At 36.3% G+C, this 24,447-nt stretch overlaps 1 protein-coding gene across 5 annotated transcripts in view; it reads right to left on the reverse strand.

The window, feature by feature from the left end:
• Positions 1 to 24,447, reverse strand: part of LOC123036218 (activating transcription factor 7 interacting protein) — a 97,679-nt gene that overhangs the window by 67,684 nt on the left and 5,548 nt on the right. Inside the window, exon 1 of one of the 5 annotated variants that reach the window (XM_044455286.1) lies at positions 18,064 to 21,432. The exons of 3 other annotated variants lie outside the window; for them this stretch is intronic. In XM_044455286.1, coding sequence (XP_044311221.1) covers positions 18,064 to 18,080 — 17 coding nt within the window. In that variant the 5' untranslated portion in view covers positions 18,081 to 21,432. One more of the 5 variants, XM_044455291.1, reaches the window with a different exon arrangement.

Raw genomic sequence — 24,447 nt, forward strand, 5'->3', positions numbered from 1 at the left:
TATTATGGGATATACATACATTCCTTGTAATAGCTTTGTATGGCAAGTAGTCAGCAATGGATAGATGTGAGTTTGTGCATATGTGAGTGAGAGGGGAAGCATAGTAATTGCCCTGTACCTGGGGTAGACAGGATCAGAGCCATGGAATTTTCCCCTTTTAATTGTTACAATAATATTATGAAAGGTTTACTGAGAGTGGCTGCTGTCAATTCAAAGTTGTTTAGTGATCTTCCTGGCCATAGTTCAACACAACTTTGAACTTAAGCCTTCTTCCAAGATCTAATGGCTCATGGTATTAAAAACATTCTCCTAAACGCACAGCTAACAATCACAAATGAGAACCAGGAATACTGGAATAAAGATGTACAATAATTTGCTATGGACACTTACTGTTCAAGTACCAATATGCAAACATTTGAATTCTATAAATATTGGGCATATCCAAATTATTATTTTGTCTAAAAAGTGTGAAAAAACAACATATACAGACAAGACAAAGGAGCAAGCATGTTAGCCAAAACCTAGCTCTCCTCTTTGTTTCCTCAAACCAAACAAGCTCCAGGCCTCAGGTCAAATGTTTCCTACTGTACATCCAACCCCGTACAGCTCTCTCTACCTGCCTTGCGATCCCAAAATGGCAGCAAACGGTAAATGAGAAACATACTTCCTGTACCTATGACCTCCTGTTAGGTCAGAAAAGGGATGGTGGGAATTTTTGCTCCCAATTCTTCATTTTTCACTGAATGGCAACAGAGGACTTAAAAGGGACAGGATGAAAGCATGCAGACAGGGAGAGCAGTAAGCCAGCTCCTATTCCTGGTGACTCTAGCCAACAAGTCTGCTGTCATTTTAAAGCCCTGGTCTGGATTACTTCTTGGTTACTCCAGAGAGGGCAATAAGAGAGCCTGTTACAGATGTAGAACACACACGGTCCTCACTAGCAAAGTACCCTGCTGGCAAGTTCCATGGCTGTCTCCTTTCCATGCAACTCCCCATCCACTTCTGCAGAGCTCCCACTTAACCTATAACAGCAGATTCTTAGGGTGAACAGCAAGAAGGTAAAGTAAGAAATAGTGAAAGCTGACAGGTTCTTGGCCATTATCTTCTCATTAGTGTAGGACACTAGTATTGAGCACAAAGGGAATACTTTACCTTTATTTTACCTTTTAAAGATACAAGTTTCTCTGTATGAATCATACTGCTGCCCAAGAATGGAAAATGGTCAGCTATTGCAACTTCCCCCTCCTTAGCCAATCCCACCTATCATTCACTGCACTTAATCTCAGTCCAGTGAAAATGATACCAATGCCACACTGGTTTCAAATCCTAGTTAGGTGAAAACCCTATGCTTAATCATAATTAAATCCAGCATTTAAGAGATTTCTACCACTACGTGTGACAAGTCTTGTGTCTTTGAATGTTCAACAATAGAAAACAGAATCCCATACTTTAAGACAAATACAAAATATGCTGGTTCCATGTACATAAAGTTCTAATTAGTATTCCATCACAAGTACATGTAAATGAGCAAATAAATCACAATATAAACATTTTTCTGAAACAGTAGAAATGCTGTTCTTATTTGGGAAATATATATTGCAACTAAACTGCCATACATGACACAAAGAATCTAATTATAAACATTAAAAGCTGAATGCTTTTAATGCTAAAAGCTAAAAGCAAAAAAGACATTTCCTGAATTAGCATGCCATTATGTAGATCCTCAGAAGCCTAAGAAGTTGCTCTAGACTCTAGAATCTAGACCCTAGAATCTATAAGAATGTGCTGTCATACAGTTTTAGAAAGACCCTATTTTTAAGTAGATGACACATATATCCAATCACATCCAATTCTAACTCAAGAACTACACCATTCTAATTTGCATTCAAGTTGCTATGTTTAAAAATAAAATAGCAATATATTACCCCCCCCCAAAAAAACTTGGGAGACTGACACAATGCAAGCAACTATTATGGACTTTTATTTAGAAAATATTTGAGCTACAAATGGAAAGTTTGATAAAAGTTGCCTTTCTCATTGATAACAAAGTAGATGAAAACAGCTGACTTTTTAACCCAACAATTTAAGAAATTAGAATCATTTTTTTAAATGTTACCACTTAAAAATATCCTAGCTTAAATTGAAAATGCAATTTAATAACAAGCCTACATTCATACTGAATCTACTAGCCTCTTAAGTACCTCTTTTGAAGCTAGCCCTTCTAAATATGGGAGTAGGCTATGTCCAGCATTACTATAGCAAATGATGCATATTTAGAAAAGTATTAGCAAACCAGCATGGAAGTTTACTTTCCATCTTATGGGAAAATACTTATGCCAAGTCTACCTGCTCCACCCTGCCTTCTGGAAATGTCATGGCTGGGATCCCAAAAAAGGTTTTAGTTCACACAAGGGTTTTATTTTGGCCAGCAAATTTTATTTACTTTTAGCACATGAACCCATGCTTACCAAGTACATATAAAGATTGCTTTTAGAAACAGGGAAGCTTAAAAGTAATTTGCCTTGCAGTATGTACGGGTAGTTTGTAAAACACTAGAAAACTTGAAGTCTAAAGACACCTTCATTTTGTAAGCAAAGTGTAATGATTCTTTGGATTCTGCCCTACATACAACAGGTCTTGTGCATTTTGGCTTTAAAGGAAGCCAAACTGAAGTCTATCATTTTATAGCTGTTTCCTTGTCTCTAAGTAGACAGAATCTTATAATGAAAAAGACCTCTGAGCTGCAATTTTATACTTCTGTTTTGAAGCATACCCCTGCATATTTGAAAGGTTCCACTGAATTTAAAACCAGTATGATTTAAATATTCCAGCAAAGTGGATCAATTCCTTTAAATTAACTTCTGGATTGTTCAAAATCACCTCAGTTAAGATACCAATCTATCCATGATGCTTTACACCACCTTGGTTGGACCTAAGCTGACACTCACCCTAAAATAATAAACATGGATCCTTAATCCCTTCTGGATGAAGTTATATTACCACAGCATTGCAGAAAGTGGTAGCTTATTAATATTACACAGCTTATTAATATATATACCAGATTTGCCAAATGAACCTCTTCTTTCAAAACAAAAGCCCAATTTCTGTCTTTAATATTTGAATAATGCCAAGGATTACCCCAAAGCAGCAGTAGCTGGTATATCATGCTGCACCCCCTACTGGCAATAGACAGACAGACAGACAGACAGACAGACAGATAGATAGATAATAAAGAGCACACAAGCGTTCACCTACAATTCCAAGGGTTAGTGATTATGAAACTATGTGGCTTGGACAGTTTACCTCAAATTATGCTTCTTCCCTGTATCTGCTTGCTTACTGTGACCTATAAAATACAAACTCTTCCAGATAAACCCTGCTATAAATTTTCTTGTTTGTAAGATTGCAAATGTATTCCAAGCTTTCCTTGTTAGCTGTACCAAAGTCAAACCTTATAGTATGATATGGGAATAAAAAATGAGCACCCTTTTTAGCTACTCCTTTTTAGGTACCTGTGATAGGACAGAGTTCTCAGTTGCTGCCTCAAGACTGTAGAATTTTCTGTCTTGAGAAATACAGCCCCTTCTCTTGAGATTTTCAATAAATGCCAAGCACTGCATTCCTTTCTGCTTTTCTGCTTTTGATAATTTTAAAAATGCATGTATCGGTAACTGCAACATTGCTATTCATGCATCTTGTGACACATATTCCAAACATATACTGTATATGCTGTCTAAAAGTTCCATTAAAATTTCAATGGTAAAAATTAAGAATATGCACTAATTTTCATATGTAGGAAAGTGGGACATAAACTTAATTTTGGCTGGATCGTGCTCTTACATTTTATATGTGGAAGTAGCAGTTTAAAGATTTAATGGTCATCCTCTAATGATGAACCATTAGAAAGGCTGAAACCTAAGCAACAGAGAATCATTATTTTATTAGTGGAAGTGAGAAATTTGTGTCAATGCATCTCCTGCTAGTCAGAGATAATAGTTTGAATCAGCGTTTCCAGGAACTGAATTTCACTCATAGAACTTTCTGGCTCCCCTGCTTCCCATTATATTGCAAGGTGTTCATTCCTAAGGATTAGAGAAGCCTCTGAAACAACATGGGATGTATCATGCAGGCGGCGGTGTAGGGGGAACAGCAGGGCAGATTTACAATGTGTAGAAACAAACAACATTCTAAGTTAAACTATTTCAAATTAAAAATATAAGAATTCATGTGCTTTATCCATCTTCTGATAGACTTATGCTATCAAAAGTCTCAGGCAGAATAACAACCAAGATGGTACCTACAATAAATGCCATCATCAGGGATTTAAATGCCTACTGCTATGATGCAGCCAATGGAACTAATCAGTTTGGTTATATCAGGAGAGCTTACAAAACTTTGTTCCAATTGTTAAATTTATCTTCAGAATGCTTCCATGCTAAATCTGACTTCTGATGAGCTAACAAAGCAAGAAAGCCTCACATTATAGTACACACAGATGTACTCAAATTAGACTCACATTAATAGTACCCAGAGCATTTCACAGATGTATCATGTGAAATAAAAAAATCCAGAAATACAAATATTTGCTGCAGGTAATCAACCAGCCAGCCTATGAAGAAAATATTCTTGCAGCAGTTAGGGTAGACAATTTGTATAACATAAGGGTGTCTTGCTGTTAAGCAGTGTTCAATTTGGTGCACTTGTACTTCTTGGGGATAGAAGAGAATTGTAAAATGAGAAAAATTCACCCAATAATAACAAGCAGAAATCTGGGTTTCTTCACTTGTTTTCTAAAGCTGTTGGTGCTTTAGTGTTTTACTATCAGACTTTCAAAACTTATCTATTCAATCTTGAATACTAGAAACTTCAGTATAATCTCTGAATCTCATAATTGCTCTCCACACAGCAACCTGTCATGGTACTAGCTATGGTGGGTTTTCCTATTGCGTGAACTCAACTTCTTCTGCAGGATGGCTTGTTTGGGGGTAAAAAACTACCATGACAACCCATGGTATGCTGGAGGGGATGTTCAACCTGTGTTGGAATGCAGTGTCAGCTGATTCCAAGCAACTGACCCATTGTATCCAAGTATCACTTGTGGGTAACTGGAATTAAAAGGCTTGCTTACTCAAAGAAAGTACTTCACACAGCACTATGGAACACAGTGTCACAAGAAGCAGCCACGATGTCTTAAGACAGCCACCAACTGGAAGGCTTTAAGAGAGAATTGGAAAGATTCATGAAGAAGAAAGCTATCAATGGCTACTAGTTTTGATGGCTATATACACACTCTGGAGGCTATATACACATTAGAGGCCATATAGCTATGAACACCAGTTACTGGGAAACTTAGGAAGGAGAGGGGTGTTGTTCTCATATCCTGCTAGAGAGAGTCTATATGCAGCTGGTCTGCCATTTTGGCACAGAATGCATGACTAAAGACATTCGTAGTCTGAACCAGCATGGTTTTTCTCATGTTCTAACATTAAATGCCTGCTGCCAAAATACAGTAAATAGTGATCATAAACACTGACCAAACAAGCTATTTTTTCAGAGAAATATGCAGATGGAATGTTTACAATTCACTATCAATACCTCACTTCCTTTCAAAAGAAAGTACTCCCAAAAATGTGGGAGTACTCTCAAAAAGACGTACTCCCCCTTTATCAGCACCTAGTTTCTGGAAAGGGTGGAACCAATAATGTCATGCCCACAATTCAAAGACTAAAGAATCTTGCTGTGAAGGAGATGATGCCCTTGCCATCCCTTTTTGCAAGTAAACATCTTTTCACAGCTTTGTTTTTTGTGCAACAGCTTGCTCTTTGATGACTATCAAGTGAAAAACTAAACACCAAAATAATCTTATTTGCAGCCTTGCTTTGTCAATGCCCATGGCTGGTACCTACTGCACTTTGACAGCAGGCACTTACCATGACATTGAACAGGCAAGACTTTTCATTGCCCAGAAATGCATGCTTCTAAATGAACGATCCCTCCCCCAAACATCAAAAATTACAAAAATATTTTTAAACACTTCCAGCACTAAAAATAATATAGGCAGCAAACCAGTGATGGCTGCTCATGTGCTATATAAGCATATTGGAGGGGCTATTGGGGGGTGTCACTTGTAGACACCCTGAAAATACTGCAGAGTGGAAAAAGCTGCAATAAATAAGCAGTGAGAGCATAAGCAAAAAAGAAAATGGCTTCAGTTGCGAATTACCCTGAGATATCAATAGAACGATGAAAGGGAAACAGTGAGATATAGGGACAACCCATGGTGATCTCAATGGTCTGTTAGGTGCAGTGTAGGTTGCTTTATTGTCCAAATTCACTGAATACCTTAGACACCACACAAGTTTTTTCTTGAATAGATAACCATATCTGCATGTTAACTCAGAATGCATCATGCATTGATGGAGCCTTTTTATCCTATTTTTAAAAACACATGGAAGGAGACAGCAAAAAGAAAGTTCCAGTATTGATTGCTATATATTTTGAGGAACAATACAGGATTTCCCCAAATAGATATATAATGATGATGATAATAAAGATTAACATTAAAGCCACCCCCTCTTAATACAGGACTGTCAAACTTGCTCAGACATCCCATTTCAGAAACACCATAGCAAAGTATTCTGATTGATTTTCTGTGCTTTCCCCCAAAAGCCAAGAGCTCACAAATATATCCTCTTACAAAACAGTAAAGTGAAAAGCTTTTAAACTAATGAAAATATTTTTAAAATCTTTATAGTTAGGGTCTTGTCAGGGCTTGTGAAAATGTTATGAAGGAACTAGTTTTCTTACCTGGAAACACATCAAGCATAATTCCTCCTCAGCTCAGTTGCTTACTTACAAGAACAAAATAACACCACTTCTAGGTCGGCCATCTTAAGAGCAAACCTTGCCTTCATTCAAGCCAAATTTAAACTAAACTAAAACCTGCATTTAAACTAAAACCTAACTACAGTACAACCTTTAAATTTAGTTACCCACATCTGTGTAAGAGTATGTACTGAGATTTTTATTCAGACTACAAATGCTGCTAAAATATCAACATTAGTTGTTCTAAAGGATATAGTGTATGAATTCCAGCAGCAATGGAAGGTCTTTAGAATAAGACTATTTGTACTGCCTGCTGCAGTGTTAGCAGTTGTCTGCACAGACATGTCTACAGAGTAATACCTGTCTTATGCCATACAGTAGCAGAAAAATGCATACAAAGACACAACTGAAAGTAGTAGTACATACAGTGAGAGAAGTTAGTGCATATGAGCCTAACATCTTGATATTTCTAGCACACCTTTTAGTAAGTTACTATTTTTAAGATGTCTTTCTCTAAAGAACATTTCTCCATCCATTTTGTTAATTCCTAAATTAGATTCAGTCATAACAAATCTGTTCCATTAAAAAGCTAGTTGGAGCTTACATATTTTTGATGAAAAATGCAATTCAGCTTCCCAAAAAGTACCTGTTCCTTTTCTCTATTCAGCTACAATCCATATGGATGATGAAATAGTGTTACTCTTCCAGAGTAGTAACTTCAGATTACATAGTATTTTAACTATCTATCCTCCAAAGATTGTATAATGCAGTATTATCAAGTGTTCGCTTATTTTAATTAGTTGGCCCCCTTTAAAATTATGACACTACCATTCCCTTCTATGAAACACATTTTCATGAGAATACCATTTCAGTTTGTAAACAACTACAACAAAATCTTTCAACTGATTTAAAATAGTTCTATATTTTCTGGTTACTATCTTATAGTTCATCCACTGAGCATTTCCTGCAATTTCTTAGGACCCCTCAACTACAACTTAAGTAATGAATGGCTGTGGGAAATGCATGCTTCTATCCCTGGCTAAGTGAATTTTTACTTTATAGAAACAGAACATGAAAAATTATTATTAATACAGCTAGTAAGCTACTATTAACATTACCACCAGGAGAAAAGTGTTTCAAACATCAAAAATATGCGTCAGAATCAAGGTTTAAACCTCTACTGAGACAGATCACAGCAAGAAATTATCTTTCTAACACATTTATGGAAAAACAGAATGCAAAGTGGGTAATCTTAAGATACAAAATTGAAAGGGCATGATTTAAAAAACTTTAATAATTGCATCCATGTACAATCCTTTATAAATAGGTAAAAACAGTAAGAGGGAGCGGAAAGAAATTTGTAGTATGACATTGAGCAAGCAGAAGAAAGTTCAGGGAAGCTGACTAATCTCCCTCCTTCCCATAGCAGACACAGAGCTTTCCCTAAAAAATCCACACAGTGAAGAAACATTTCTGAATAGAATTGGACTGAGAAGAAACCCAAAAACCAGGCAGATGTCCCAGCATGGGCCATAGCCTGCTTCATTCAGGATGGTTCCTTGATTTTGTGAATTTTTTAAGGGGAGCTCTGTGGCAACCCCAAACCTCTGCAGCATTTCAGGGAGCTCTGAAGGAAGGACAGGGAGGACAAAACACATTTACAAACTCATTTCTATCAGCACAATATTATCCATATTGTTTTCTAGTTGTTACATGCTGACCCTCACTAGAACTTCTCTAATGGACATTCCAGAGCTAATATTGTAGGTTACCCAATTGATAATGTGTGCAGGCAGACAGTGTTACACTTCCAAAAATTCAAAAGCCACACTTGATGTTTCACAAATCTGCCTCAATTAGCTGTTTTCTGCTTTGTACAATCACTTAACTATAGATATTTTTTCTACTAAAAGTGGAGGGCAAAGAGTACAGAAACGGTAGTTTTCAAAAGAAGGCCGTCTACCCCCTACAAACATTTACAATTTACAAACATAAATTGTAATAGAAACAGTAAAATATAGCTTTAACAGCAGGAAGGATTATTTTGCTAAGAGAGTGAACAGATTGGTAGTGCATGCTGCAAGAACAATTTTGGACATTAGAGAAATAATTATATATACCAAGTTGGTCATATTTTCCATTTGCTGACTTGTATACCTGTCTCAACAGTAAAGACAACAAACAAAACCATGGAAGATGATAGTCTAAAGCAAACTGTTACTATACAGCTTTGTAGAAGCACACAAGATACTTACATGAAGTTTAGGGGATGAGGGGGACAGCAATTATTTTTCCATTTGCAATCCATTTATTGTCTATGAAAGGTAGAAATGTTGTACACAGAATGTAACATGCACATGTATATTTACATGTTTGTATCTTGGTAAATTGAACTCAGCAGCAAACATGTGCCATTAACTAACAGGGGCTGCAATACTATAATCACTTGGAGAAATCCCTGCCAAAATCAATATAAAAGGATATGCACAGATTTCAATGTCATTTATTTAAAATATTTATATATTTTTTCAAAACAGTTTGAAGCAGTTTGCAGGTACACAATACAATCATAAGCAATATAAAATATAAGTCAGAAAATCAGAAATTATGACACAGTATAATCACAAGGTGACCTAATTCTTTCAAATGCCAATGGGGGGAGGGGGGGAGAAGGTACAGAAAGGCTTTGAGATATACAGTCTTAAGATATTGTTTAAAACATTTTTAATAAGAGGCTAGCATGTGGGAAGGCAAATAACTGTCCTCCAGTACAGCTTCATTTAGGTTCCAAGGGATTTTGTGTCTTGGAGTTCAGACTCCATTCTGCACATTTTAGGTTCTCTGGCAATTTAGCTTTAGCCTCACTAGTTTGCATTCTGGAAAATGACTATTTCATAACCATCATGTCCACTATGTTTCCCATTTTATGAATGTAGAACCACCCACATAGTTGCCACTTTGTAAGAGAATTCGTAACTCTCTCCCCAAATTCTAGATGTGCCAAAAAAGCTTGGGGATCCATTATGTTTTCAGAGAATCTATATGTTTATCAAGTAGCATTTAATTAAAAAGACTGTAAAAATGAAATTTAGGCTTTTGGTAAAACATATACTAATAAATAGTGATTTTTGAACATTTTTTTAATCTCAGCAAGTTAAATATTGTCAAAATACGAAAGTATTTATGAAGCAGCAAGAAACTAAGGGGGAGGAATGGAGTTCCATAATCTAGAAGCAGCTACAAAGAAGGCCCTCTACTTTGTCCAACTGAATTGTGCCTTCAACCTGGCTGGAATAATTTATTCATAAGGTTTTCATCATCCTTTAACTACTAAAGTAATCAATTTTTTATTCTAAAAATCTGCCAGAAAGAAAATTGTACAAATTTTGCATAAAGCAATTTGTCTACATAACTCCAAGTTCTGAAATAATTAACACATGCCACAAAGACTAAAAAAAAAATTACTTGATAATAGTAGTGATTTCTTAGTCATATTTGCAAGTGTTATATTTACCAGTAAATTGTGGAATTTGGTCATAAGCCAAAATTATTCAACATTTTCCAGACTTCCTAGAATGTTTGTTACTAGTGATTATCCTCATTTACCACATTTTTGACATTTAAACATGTGTAAGATGAGTGTATTGTCTAGTATTGGTACATGCTCCTATTCTCGATGACTGCTAAGATCAATTCAGAGACTTGTCTCTTAGTGCTGCAATGGGTGGCTGTCAAGACAACAAGCCCCCGACTATAAATACCCTTCTCAAAGAGTTATCTGGCATCTCAATGCACATGCCAGGCTAAGGTATTCCTTTTCTAATAGGCATTTAATCTTTAATTTGCTATATTTAATCAATTTCAGCATTAGATTTTTAATATTTAGTATCTATTTGACAATGAATGGGTTATTTTACATTTTTATGTCTGCAAACTACTCCAAGCTGACTAGAATATAAATCTGCTAAATAATTCATAACTTGTTCAGGTTCCTGAAGATAATGAAGGTACCTCTAGTTTCTAGGGATGCATACAGACCCTCTGAATTGCCTTGTCCACTGACTTGGTGTTTCAAGAAATGGTCCACTTCTGTTTGAATCACTTCAGAGTCAGTCCACTTCAACTTGATACCAAACAAAGCCATGGATTAGAAACACAATGCTTCATACTTTCTACTGGAAATGCAAAATCCCCCAGCTATAACATGCTCTCTCTTGGCCATAACTACCGTGTTTCCCCGAAAATAAGACCTAGCTGTGTTTACTCCCAGGGCCAGTGGGGAACATAAAGAACCTTTTTAAACTTTATTTTTAACTTAACTTTAAGTTAATGCACTGTGTGGAGGAAACATGCTTGAGCAGAGCCACATAAGCCGATGCTTCCTCTATAGCGCCAGTTCCTGTCACAGGTGGAGAGATACCAAATGCACTCCGCCTGGGAGGAGTCGATACTGAAAGCACGCTTCACTCATTCTGGCCAGCAACTGGTTACCAAATTGCTCTCTGAAGGTACGGCACCCCTGATTGCCCTGATCACCCTGTTCTTAACTTTGCCACTCACTCCTGCTTGTAAGTCTTCTACCAGTACAGTATTATGGTATTATGGTATGGTACTGTATTTAATGGTAGATTTAAACAAAATATTTTGACCCCCAGACAAGATGAGTGCAAAAAGAAAGCGCTATTCCATCAAGTACAAGAAAAGAATCATAGAGGACTCATGTGGCAAGAATCTTACAGCTTACTGAAAAGAGAAGTTGGATCTCTGATTGGTCCAAAAATGGCGAGCAGATTACCGTGTTTCCCCGAATAAAAGACCTATCCCAAAAATAAGACCTAATGTGTTTTTGTGAGCCAAAAAAAAAAGACAGTGTCGTATTTTTGGGGAAACATGGTAGACAATATTTGCATTAACACTAGCCATTCCACAGGAGATTACATCTGAGAAATGTCAAAGAATTCCAAGGAATTTTTGTGCGACAAACTTTTTTTTTTTTTTTGCTGGGGGCAGGGTCCAGGGAGATCAAGTCTGCCATGCTTAGGAATAGAGCAGTCATTTTTATACAGTAGTAGGGACATTTTGAGCAGAACACACTGATTCACCCATGTTCCTTCTGGACCGCAGCCCTGAAAATATCCCTAAATAAGAAAATGGCAATGTGAAAGACAAGTGCAGTCCTTCATGTGGAAGGAGAGTCTCTCTAATTTTGAAGAGTCAATTCCTCCTCCCAGGTTTATTATTATGCAACCTATATGAATATTACACATCTAGAAGCGCCTTTATGTAAGAAACCTGCTATATTCATCCTAAACCTGTGCCTCAACTTGTTAATGGACTGGATAAGGGCTAATAAACTGAAACTCAGTTCAGACAAGATTGAAGTACTGTTGGTACATGGTCAGTCAGATGGGTTGAACAGCCAAAACACTGCCCTGAACAGAGTCATGCTCCCTCTTAAGGACACCACTCCCAGTATGGGGGTGCTCAACTGTTACTTGAGTCCCAAGAGGATTCAGTGGCCAGGAGCACCTTCTTTCAGCTGTGATTAACTTATCAAACTACAGCTACTTCCTGACAGACAGAGCTTAGTCAATTATGCATGCCCTGGCATAATCCAGGTTGGATGTTCTACGAGGGGCTGCTTTTCAAGACAGTCTGGACACTCCAGTTGGTTCAAAATAGGGCCATGTGACTGTTAACAAGAACCAGTCCATGGGTCCATATTATACCAGTTTTATATCATCAACTCTGGCTACCAGTGGAAGTCGGGGTCCAATTTAAAATGCTTCTGCTTACATATAAAGCCCTAAACAGCCTGGGTCCCTTGTACCTTATACTGTTAAATTATATTGTTTTATATTATGTTATTTATGATTGTGAGCCGCCCCAAGGCTTCGGCGAATGGGGCGGCATAGAAGTTCCCTAAATTAAATAAATAAATAAATACCTGAAGGATTGCCTTCTTCTGTATGTCCCTAACCGTCCATTAAGATCAAGTGACGAGTTGTTGCTTAAGGAGCCATCCCCCAGGGAGATGAGGGGGATGGCATCTAGAAGGGCCTTCTTGGTAATTGTGCCATGCCTTTGGAATAGACTGCACAGAAAGGTGCAGCTGGCACCAGTGCTATCATTTTGGTGCCAGACCAAGACATTTCTTTGGTTATTTTAATAGTTGATTTTAATGGTAATTTTGATTTTGACTTGACCCTAGCTTTTGGTTTTATTCTAATTTATATTATGTTGCTTACTTGAAGTTTTTGTATAATTATCTTAATTTGCCTGGTTATGTTTTGTACTACTGATTTTAGAACGTTATGTTGTTTAACTGTTGTAACCCACTTAGGGAGCTCACCTATGAGCTACTCTGGCAGCTTACCAATGGAAATAACGTTTCAGGAGCATAAATACAGGGACCAGTGATTTATGATTTCTGAAAATGAACTGAAGGAGTTGTTTCTACTGAAACCTTGTGGTGTTGGAAGAATGGACATCTCATGGTCTAATTCACAACTTGCCATAAAGCACAACCACTGATGCCCCTGGCAAAATGTTTCTCAGATTTATAGGTGACCCTGTCAATCACTAAACTACACTCCCTTCCCATTCCACTTTACAGAAAAGGAAAAGCAAAAGATGCAATTTGGAGACAAAGTCTAGCATGCCTAATAAATACAAGCTGCTGAAACAGCTTTCTCCTTTGGCACATTCAGTTCTATTGCTTTCTGTTGGCGCAAAGTCCACCTTGGGAGCAAAACCAAACTAAAGTCAATCAGTTCTGTTCAGGCTTTGGACCATGTCTGAAATCAACCCAAATTTCTATTGGTTTCATGGAACACTTTAGGCACGCGCACGCACGTGTGTGTTTCTCTTGCAAAGCTGTGTATGGAAAATGTCCTGGAATAATTCCAGGCAAGTCAGAGATGACCTAAATTGGGTTCATGAAATGCTCCAATTAAGGACTTTTAAAAATTTATCAGCCTTTATTTAATCATTCAATTTTAGCAAAACACTGAAAAGAATCTAACAAAGTAATCATTTAACAATTTTTCATGCTATTTTTTCTTGGGACACCATTAAAACTAGTATTTTTTCTTATGGCATAAGCTTTCGTGGTCTAAATTCTGCTTCATCAGATGCATCTGGTTTCATTTTCAAAGGAATTCTGTCTGACAGAATGTTCAGAATTCTACCACTGATTAACTATAGACTGTTTCAGCTACATAATTCCATGTTTTCTTGAAGAAGTCGTCATATACCTGGATACATAAAGGAAACTTAGAAGCTTAGGTGGGTCAGATAAAAGTGCTCAAGTCTGAAAGCATTTTACCACCACAGCAAGATTGTTAGCTTAAAGACTTAAAACAATCAGAACTTTCTGAAAACAATGGGTTGACATTTCTCCATGATATGAAAAGCTTACAGCCTCTGAATGTCTGTAATTTGTACAGTAACATTTGATGCATATTTAGTGCTTGACTTCAGCCATGTCACATTTTGCCTCTGAATCATTCTTTTATCAAGAAAAGCATGCACACAGATCTCAGGAATACAGACTTGCTTAGCTTTTTGTTGATGGCTCTGCACTGAAAACTGTGTTGAAATGGAGGGCTGAGCAAAAGCCATCTATATGAAATTGGATGTTGAAGTTTTGGGACACTAATAGAAAAGCTTACAAAGCAAATTCAGGCTCAATGTACAGCAAAACAGGTAACTTTATTACATGGGTAGAAACAGTTGGCATTAAACAGCACAAAATAAACTAGGCCTGCTCACTGCAGCTTGTGCTAAGATCTGTTCAGGTAAACTGCTGTGGTCCTCTATTCTATAATCTGTCTTGTCATCAGCTGTATGTTTCTTTTATGCATGACAAATTGCTGTGTACAGAAACTGATTTTTCTTATATATGTTGAACAAGTTAAATTATTTTTAAAGGGAAACTGAATGTACATTCACTATTGTTCATACCTTCAGATAATTTAAATGCAGCTATTTCTAAGATATACATAATACAACTTAAAACATTTTTTTTCTGAAAACAGTTTGTCACACTAGTTTTAGAAGAGTAATTCAATTAAAACATTTTGGAATCCTGCAACATTTTGACACAACTGCTTTCAGTATTAATGAGACTATAGATTTGGAAACAATAAATTGACATGTTTTCCTTTAAACCTGGTTTTGAGGCTGGTCCTAACAAGATTTCCCATGTTCTACCTCCATAACTGTTCTTTAAAAAGAGTACACTGGAGAAATAGAAAAATACACCAGGAAAAAAAATCCATGTTAAGTCTGCAAGAGTAATCAATGAAGGACAGTTGCCTGCCGATAAGTACCTGGCTCACCAAACAAATACAGATTAAATCGTGTTCTTTTATGTTTGTGAAAATCAAACCAAGCAGATTTAAAAGAATATGTTATTTTAAAGAGTTAATTCATCTCATTAAGCAATCATGTTAAAGTGACTGCTACAAAGTTCAGAACGTATTGCAATAATACTGGTGAACGTATTCACCAATTCTCAAGAGGAAAAATAAACAACAGAATCTGATCAGCTATGAACTGATCCCAAACAGCTTTCAATTAATTCTAAAACAATCATTTCAGAGACAAGTGTATTGTCAATATAAACATCCCTTTACATTTTTAAGTCAGTTAAATAGCAGGGGCAGAGCCATCAATTCTGCTGCAAGCTAACTTAAAACTTAACTGTTTCAATAATAATATTCTCTTTAACATGGAAGATTCTAATTATTATGCCTGTTTCCCTAAAAGTGTAAAATTATGACAAATAAAAATGTCTTTAAAACTGCTGGAGCAAAGTGGAAAGGAGACAATGGAAGAATACTACCAGTATATCAAGGGAAGTAAGCAATCATATCAGAAGAGTTTAGGCAAAGTTGTACCTAAGTTCAAGATTATTATATTGGGCCATCCAAGTTAAAACTAAGCATTGTCAAATTCCATTAACTCAAATGTAAGAATTAAACATACAAAGACTTCTCCCTTGCTGAAACTGATAGGAACAAATGCTTTGCTTCCACTAAATCTTACCCAATCCTACATTTCATACAGAGGAATAACTAAACTAGATCAATATTTTTCCATGCATTTAAAATCCTCTAGTAAGGCACCTGTTGTAGGAACTTAGGAAAGTGAATACAGACTCTAGAAAAAGCCTACAATGTCAGTGTATTGCCTTCTTTAACCTGATATAGTACTAAAACACAACAGGAAATGTAAATTTGCAACATGGGGATATAAAAAAAGTGAAATCATTCTCCTTGTTTCCATTTGCTAGCAGATGTTACTAAAATTGCTATGCATCAGCAAGAGAGAATGTAAATGACTTTTGGTATCTTGAATGTTGTTGGCAATGAGATCTAACTATTTTAAAATATTCTTCAGCTTGACATTGTAACTATTTAGAATATTTTCAGGGAGAAACCCAGGAAAATAACATTTACTGAATTTAGTGAGTAAATGGTGTGACCTGTTTTTTCTTTCTATAAAATAGCAAGTCTGGGCATCACTAAAAAGAGGCTGTCAACTTATGTAAGATATTCAAGACAACTGGAGTGAGACTTGTAAGAGACCTTTTGTAGCAGTATTTTTACACCTTTAATTCTACTATAACAAATATCATAAAAGACCATTATTTCTTGCTTAAACAAAGCAATATTCTACATACAAGCTTTCAATTCAAACAGATACAATATTATTTTCATGTAGTTTTTAAAGCTGCCCACTAAACGACATGATTTATAACTTAGCTACTCAATTAGCCATCTAAGAATGAATAACAACAAATAAGGGGCTATCCTTTTGATGAAGGAGGTGGAGAAGACGTGGCTAGGTTTTGCTGAGATGGTAAGGAATGCAAACTTATTGCCTACTCCCCTGGAGCTGCCTTCAGAAAAGGAAGAGGAAACCCTGCTAACCACTCTACCATCATCATGGCGCCCCTGTCAACAGAAATACACTGTCAACTATGGTGGACAGCTTTTTCCCGAGTACATTCCTTTGGTTTTTGCCCTATGCTTGAACAGAGGCCATTAACTTCTCAAAAAGAGCACACTTTGGGATGATAAATGTATAGAGTTAAACCTTCCTGTTGCAATTCCTGCCATTAAAATCTGAACCTGATGCAATCTGGAGTGCTCTTTGATTATACTGGAGTGTAGTGGAATGTTTGGGCTTCAAATCTAGATTTAGAAGTGACATTTTAAGATCCTCATAATACTATTTTTGATATGAGGTATCTTCTCAAAAGGTAACAAGTATGTGTCATATTAAACTGTTTTATTCAAGACTTCATTTACGGAGGACAGGCCTTCAAAATTCTTCTGGTTTAGATGCCTTCACATGAGAACAGTTTGATGCTGGAAATCTAATTAGAATCTATTTGTGTATCCTGAATTCAGGTGTAATATCAAGTTCCTGTCCCTTATCAACAGAAAAGCAGACCATAACCTTTTAAAATAGAAGCCCAAAGCTTCCCTTGAGAGCTTGTTCTGTGACTTACCTTTCTTAACTATGTCCTAGAGCAGTAAAACTCTTTAAAATAACATTATCAAAAAGGATATATCGTAGGTTAAAAACCTAGGCCATAATTCCTGTGCATGTAAATGGACTCATAACCATACCGTGCAAATGCCAAGGACTAAACAAACTTAACTTTTCCTTCTTGTTTCACATGCAGTAGAGCAAATCTGAAAATGTAGAAGATCACTATATGTATATAATACAAATACTTTTATATAATATGCACTATATAAATGTGTTATGCTGTCATTCATAAATGCAATGTTGTCTTTATTCTTCAAAAACTACCATAATCTAAATATTTAAAGAATTTAAGAGAAAAATATGCTGGTGAATATTCTATCGGTATATTCTTATTATGCCCTTGTGCATATAGTCATAGAAAAGTGGCTTTAAAATACAAAAGAAGTTTAATATAAAGTCTAGTAAAGATATGGCTAATTTGTTTTCTTAAAATCAACTAATTCTAATTTCCAAATGGAGGCAACATACAACTAAGGCATTTTTGCAATAATAGGTTTGACCTTTGACCCCAGCAGAATCATTTCTGCAATCCTTGTGAAATTGTTAAGTGTTTAAAACTGACCTTCACCAAAAGTTGGAAACCAAATAAAATAACATTTGTATGTCAACAATTACTCTCATCTCATATTTAGCCACACACATTCTTATAAAATAATAACTGTCATTTCTTACCTCTGATTCTGTAACATGTGACTCCACCAGACTTGCTCATTAGCATACAGTCAGACTAAACTGCTCCAGAGAACATTTCGTCAGCCATTTTGAGACTGCACTGTTTCAGCTGCACTGAAAGTGTGATTAAGATGGCTGCAATGTGCTGTCAACATCAGCCAGTAATAACGTAGCAATGTGTGAAATATTTGCCACAAAGCACCTCCCTCCTTATGAAGTAATACCCACACGCTGGCTATTAGTGCACGTGCTGAAGAGACTGCAGTTTGTTGGAGCACAAATGCTACATACAGAAAAATCTCAAAAAGCACAAAAGACTGCTTCTGTGAACCAGTCGGTAACTCACTCCAATCCGGACCTGAATCCGAGCAGCTGCAAGTCCATGTCACATATTACTGACTACCGGAATGAAGCCAGATATTACTGGCAGGCAGGGAATGCTACTCAGGAGAAGCCTGATTTCAGTTATTTTTTTGTTTTGTTTTGCCCCTTAAAGCAACCCTGTTCAAATCATTATACTACCAAATATTCCAAAAACATTTTTTCCAAAAGCTGTTACAAAGGAAAATAAGGTAGCTATGGTTTCCAACAACTGATAAACCATCTCAATGTGTTTTGAATGAAAGATCTGAAATAACTTTTTCCACATCAGTGCATAAAGAAAAAAAAATTGCTACAACGTATCAGAAGTGCAAAAGCAGCTAAGTACTTGCAGTAACATCTGACCTGTTAGCCAAAACTGACAGAACTAGTTGACAGAATACCCTCCTCTGCACCATACTTGACTCCCTTAGTCTTACATTATACCATAGGCCTTTCTAAGTTGAAAGGTTTTTAAGGAGCATGATTACACATACCTCTTCTACAATAACAAACATGTTGGAGACCCTTTCCGTAAACAAAGCAGTTACTTAACCAATCTTTCAACAGCCAGGAATAAGTCAATATTTTACCAAAAATACTTTTACTATGGTTGTTTATTTTACTATGTTGTGCAGCAAGGTGAGAGAGATTTGAATATTTATCTTCACAACAGAAACAAACATAATTATTTATATACTGCTTTCTGAACATTCAAAGCACCTTCTAACCTCAGTAATCCTAATGCTTACAAACATCCCTGTACTGTACAGGAAGAACTGAGGTTTGCCTAAAGTCAGGTACCGAGCTTGTAGCTGATGTGACATTTGAACTAGGGACTTCCTTACTACTGTTACCATTCTTTACAAATATGCTAGCCCAGTAATAAAATACTACAACATACTATACTGCACTATGTAAAACTAAGTATCTGACTTTAATTATCTTCCACAGTTCCCCTCGAACTACTTTAAACATGCAGTAATAATATGGTAATAGCCTTCCTGACGATTTCATATTAGACTGTACTAAAGTGGAAAAGGTTTCGTTCAAATGCCTTTATATTTGTTTTTAAAACACACTCTTCCAAATGCATCAGCTTACAACAGATTGGAATCATTTCTTTTAATTTTTTAAAACAACAACATTCAAATAGAGAGACAGAAGTTTGCCCAAATTTGTTTTTGAGATGATGAGGCACCTTGATTACCAATAGGTATCAAATAAGATTCACATGTTCTGTCCTTAAACAGCTTTCTGGAGGGTAGGAGAGAGAAAGAACTTAACAGCTTAATGTGTTGTGTGAATACTGCACTGATACACAGTTGAGTACTGAAATTTGAAATCAACACTCAAATCAACTCTAAACTTTGCATACTCATAAAAGGCAATTCTAAAGTAGGCAGGAGGAAGATCCTTTATTCTCCAATCAACAAGGAGCAAAATGCTCTTACCCAAAGGCTCAGTGGGTTTTAAAAACATATCCTCCATGGTAAGGAACATACAAGCATGAGGCAATGAAGTACTATTTAAAGATATATTCTCCAAGAGGCACCTTTAAATGTGTCTGCAACTAGCAATGTGCTTTCAGCCCTGAGGGGCTATTTTGAGAAATACATCTGTAATTAGGTCATGCAGGTTTACCTAGCCTTGCTTATAATGCAGTTTAGCTTCACATCACATCCAATACAGAGTACCAACGTTATATTAATCAAATACTTTTGCTATTTAAATTAATCACAATATGTGGAATTCATTTTTAAAGTTCTCCTACAGTCTATCATCAGTGGCTTCAACATTATGCAAGTTTATACATCTGGCCTTCATTTGCGGTTTCTACAATACATTGCCAAGCATTACAAGCAAAGCCTGTTAAATTTTTGGTGTAAAACAGATGAAAATAATATAGGTAATAACTAAAATACATAACTCACTTTAGCATGGAAGTTCAGTCACCCAAAAAAACAAACAAACAAACCCAAAAACCACCACTCTATTTGTTACCAAGCCAGTTGTTTCTCTAAAACTACCATGCAGTTTTGTCCAAAGCAAAATGATTTGAATATACTCAAGAATTCAAGTTCATCTGTGAATATATAAATTTTAATTTTAAGCTCATTTTTGAAACATCCCAACTATTGACTCATAAAACCACCTCCATGAAAAGGGTTTATATACCATACAAAATGGCCACCCTATTCCAAACTGAAAGATGGTTCACTGCAATAAATTCCCTCAAAATGTCCAGCAAAGATGTCTCAGAACTGGTTTGTACTAATCAAGTTCAACTGTGCTGGGAGGCTTAACAAAATATATGCAGTACATTACAGAGATAGTGTTAGGGCTAAGCTAATTGTAATAATGTGTTTTTATTCATTAGTCTGCTTCACATAAAAAATTAAGAAAGAGCCTGTGAGAGAAGATGGATAATAACCTTTTCACCTCCACCACCTTCATTATATTACTTCAAGCAATTACAAACCAGCTCAGCAAACTTCCAGCATCACAGTTGCAAAAAGAGTACTTTAGCACAATGAGATAAAATGGGTGTGGGAAATTGTTTTGTTCCACTCTCCCATGTTCCAGTTCATGAAAATAATAAGCACTTAAATACAGTGGCACCTTGGCTCACAAACGCCTCAGTTCATGACCAAATCAGGTCATGCACAGAAATTTCAGAAAAAAATTGCCTCAAGTTGTGAACTCCGCATCAGGTGACGATCACGATCCCACCCATCTTCCCTGCACGAGCACGATTGCAGCCATCTCCCTCCCAAGCATGACTGCTATTGCACGACTGTTTAAACTCTCCCTCCAAACAATAACCTCCCCCCACCTAGGTTAGTGTTCTCTATTGTACTGTACTTTGTTACATTCTTGTGATTAAGGTTAATCCATTCTGTAAATATTTTTTTATTTACCTTACGGGCAAATCTGACTTGGTTTGCAACCAAAATCGGTTCATGACCACATTTGCAGGGGTCAGAATGGATTAACTTTATTTACATTGAACCTTATGTAATTCAGGCCGTGACCAGTGTCGTAGAACAGATTTAAGTTCGTGAGCTGAGGTACCACTGTATAATTTAGAGCTGAACGATACAAATGAATACACACCTCATGGAGTACAACTCTTAAAACTTGAACCCAAGACACTGAATGGATTTGGGCATGTCACCCTCTCAGTTTGGACTGTTTTCACAGAATTGTTGTGAGAATACAATGCTATAAATCCCACATACCTTTGAATCCCTTGGAAAAAACACAGAATACAGATATGATAATTAATAAGCAGGCATATTGTGAAAGGTGGACAAAAAGCATAAATGAAGGATTCAGAAGGATCTAAATACAGTACATTATTTTGAGAAATGATGGGCCAATGATAGACATGGCACTTAAGATGCACAAAATATGTCATCAACAAATAAGCTTTAACATTTTGCATATCTATTCAGATATAAATGGTTTAAAATGTCCATATACATGTATTACGGTTTTTCTATCCATTTTTCTATCCAGTGAAAAACAGATGAGAAATTTGAACAAGGTTACTTATTTATGTAATTAGCTACCAGGGTGTTGCCTGAGGGCACACAATACAGAAACCTTGATAAAATTAAGTACATATAAGTCTTATAGTGTACTACTCCAAGTGCACTACTTTGTTTTTTCCATATGATTAAAGAGAGGTCATTAACTTCTCAAAAAGAGTACCCTTTGGGATGACACAGGTATAGAGTTAAACCTGCCTGCTGCCATTTTTGGCATTAAAATCTGGACCTGATGCAGTCTGGAATGATCCTTGATTATACTGGAGTGTAGTGGAATGCTTGGGCTTCACATTTAGATTTAGGAGATACATTCCTGAGTAGTATCTGAGAATCCTGGGTCTGCCATCTGAGGTGCCATGAAAAGCAGAATACAAATGTATGATCAGTGAGGTTGGTGATACTTCCAGATGGGATTCTAATACTAAAAATCGGAATGCACTCTGTAGCTGACTTTTTGTAATACTTTTTTTAATGAACTGAACTTGTGGCAGAATAAAATTTAAGACTGTTCTAGCATCACCAACGATCGTAATTCAATATTAAAAATTATATTTGTCTTTTACTTTCAAAGAACCATGACAAAGTATCACTTCATGGATGCTCCAACAGAATTGGACCAACTTCCAGACCAAGACAAGGGTACTTATTCTAGAGCTAACTGCAACTGGGAAGTGAAATGACCACATAGTTGGTAGAAATTTCTGTGTGAATTCAGTGATGGCCTGGACAAGGGCCAATAAAATGAAACCCTATCTTAAAAAGTTGAGTACATGGTTTATCTATACAGAGATGGTGTTTGATATATTCTGCATGAGCTCTGATTTGTAGTCTGGGGGTACTGCTTGGTTGGTAGAGTCATCTCACTAGTACTGAACCCCCCCACCCCCACTGATTTCCAGTACATAGTACCTGTAATAATCACTGCTCTGATGTCAACCTGCTAGTATACTGAGGTTGCTTTCAAATATGTTCCTTCAGAATCCCACCACCATAAAAGGCAACTGATGACCAGAGAAACTCTTCAGTGGGGGCATTGATTTGCAGAATACTCTGGGGGGGGGGTAAGATTGTCCCCAGGCAAGGATGGGTTTTCTCATACCTTTTCATTTGCATGAAAGTAATTTAATATGTTGGCTATATCTTAGCTATATTTTGTCTTCTATTCGAAATCACTCTATTCTAGAATCAAACAGAAAGTTAGTTATGGATGTTTTTCAAAATAAAGACTACAATCCTCTTACTATTTAAACAGAATCTGGGTGGGGAATGTTGATAGTGCTAGGACTCTTCCCCCTGCCTCCCGACATCTAAACATGCATGGAATTGAGCCCTAAATGTCTTTAGGTATATTACCAAAAGGGCATCAAAACAAAAGTGAGCCAAAGAAGTATTTGATGAGGAAAAAAATTTGCAGATAATAGTAGGAACTCACAAATTAATTAGTATGAACTTTCCATTTGCCACCATATGTGCCAAACACATCCTGCAGCCTTTCCAAATATTCAGTCCCTGATCCACTACAGGTTAATTCTAAATTAAAACACCTATTGTTAATCTAAACTAGTAACTGTAGGTTATAGGTCAGTTTAGCTCTCAATTAACGACAACATAACCAAGAGAGGTCCACCTGGTGCCGTCATTATATGTTTTTCAGTGCCAGGTTAAGACCTTTTTATTCAATCAATATTTTAATAAGTTTTAATATTGAATTGTATTATTGTATTTTATTAATTGCAGCCAGAGTGGGTCAATTTATTTATGCTGATAGCTGTCCAGAGATGTTAGTAATTGGATGGTATACAAAATTCATAAATAAACAAACATAAGGGTTCAGATATCATGTAGTTATGTTTGATTGGTATTTGCATGCAAAGTGGCAAATCATGACACACAACCAGATCAGTCATCTAAGAAAGAAGTTAACTGTATGTTTGGAACTATCCAATTTTACGGTGCTCTGTCCATTATGTTACTAATTAATGTTATCAGTCAATTTATTTTTAGAACTGTAACTACTTACATAAAAATAATATAGATGCTTTTCTAGAAAATATGAAAGTATTAGAGAAGAAAGGTGTACCTTTTAAGACCAAGATTTTCTTCCTTCCTTCCTCCAGGATAACCCTTACAGCTGAAGTAATTCCACTAATAATTACAAGTTCTGAAGTATTCATACTCCATCTCTCAATCTTGATTAGAAATAGCTGTTATATGCTATATTTATATTTTATTTTCCTATTTAAGCTTTAAAAATACCCAGTGTCAAGTTATCTGGACTCATCCAAATTTTTTTAAAAATTTAGTATTTTCTCAGTTATACACAGAATTGGTCAGTATTCAAGGTGCTGGTAATTACTTATAAAGCCCTTAATGGCTTGGGATCCGGATACCTGAAGGAATGCCTGTGGCCATATTTGCCCTCCCACCCCTTGAGATCGGCAGCAGGAGCTCTCCTCTGTAAGAGATATCA

Source organism: Varanus komodoensis, unplaced genomic scaffold (genome assembly GCF_004798865.1).
Source record: "Varanus komodoensis strain SLA01 unplaced genomic scaffold, ASM479886v1 scaffold8, whole genome shotgun sequence".
Lineage (NCBI taxonomy): Eukaryota > Metazoa > Chordata > Lepidosauria > Squamata > Varanidae > Varanus > Varanus komodoensis.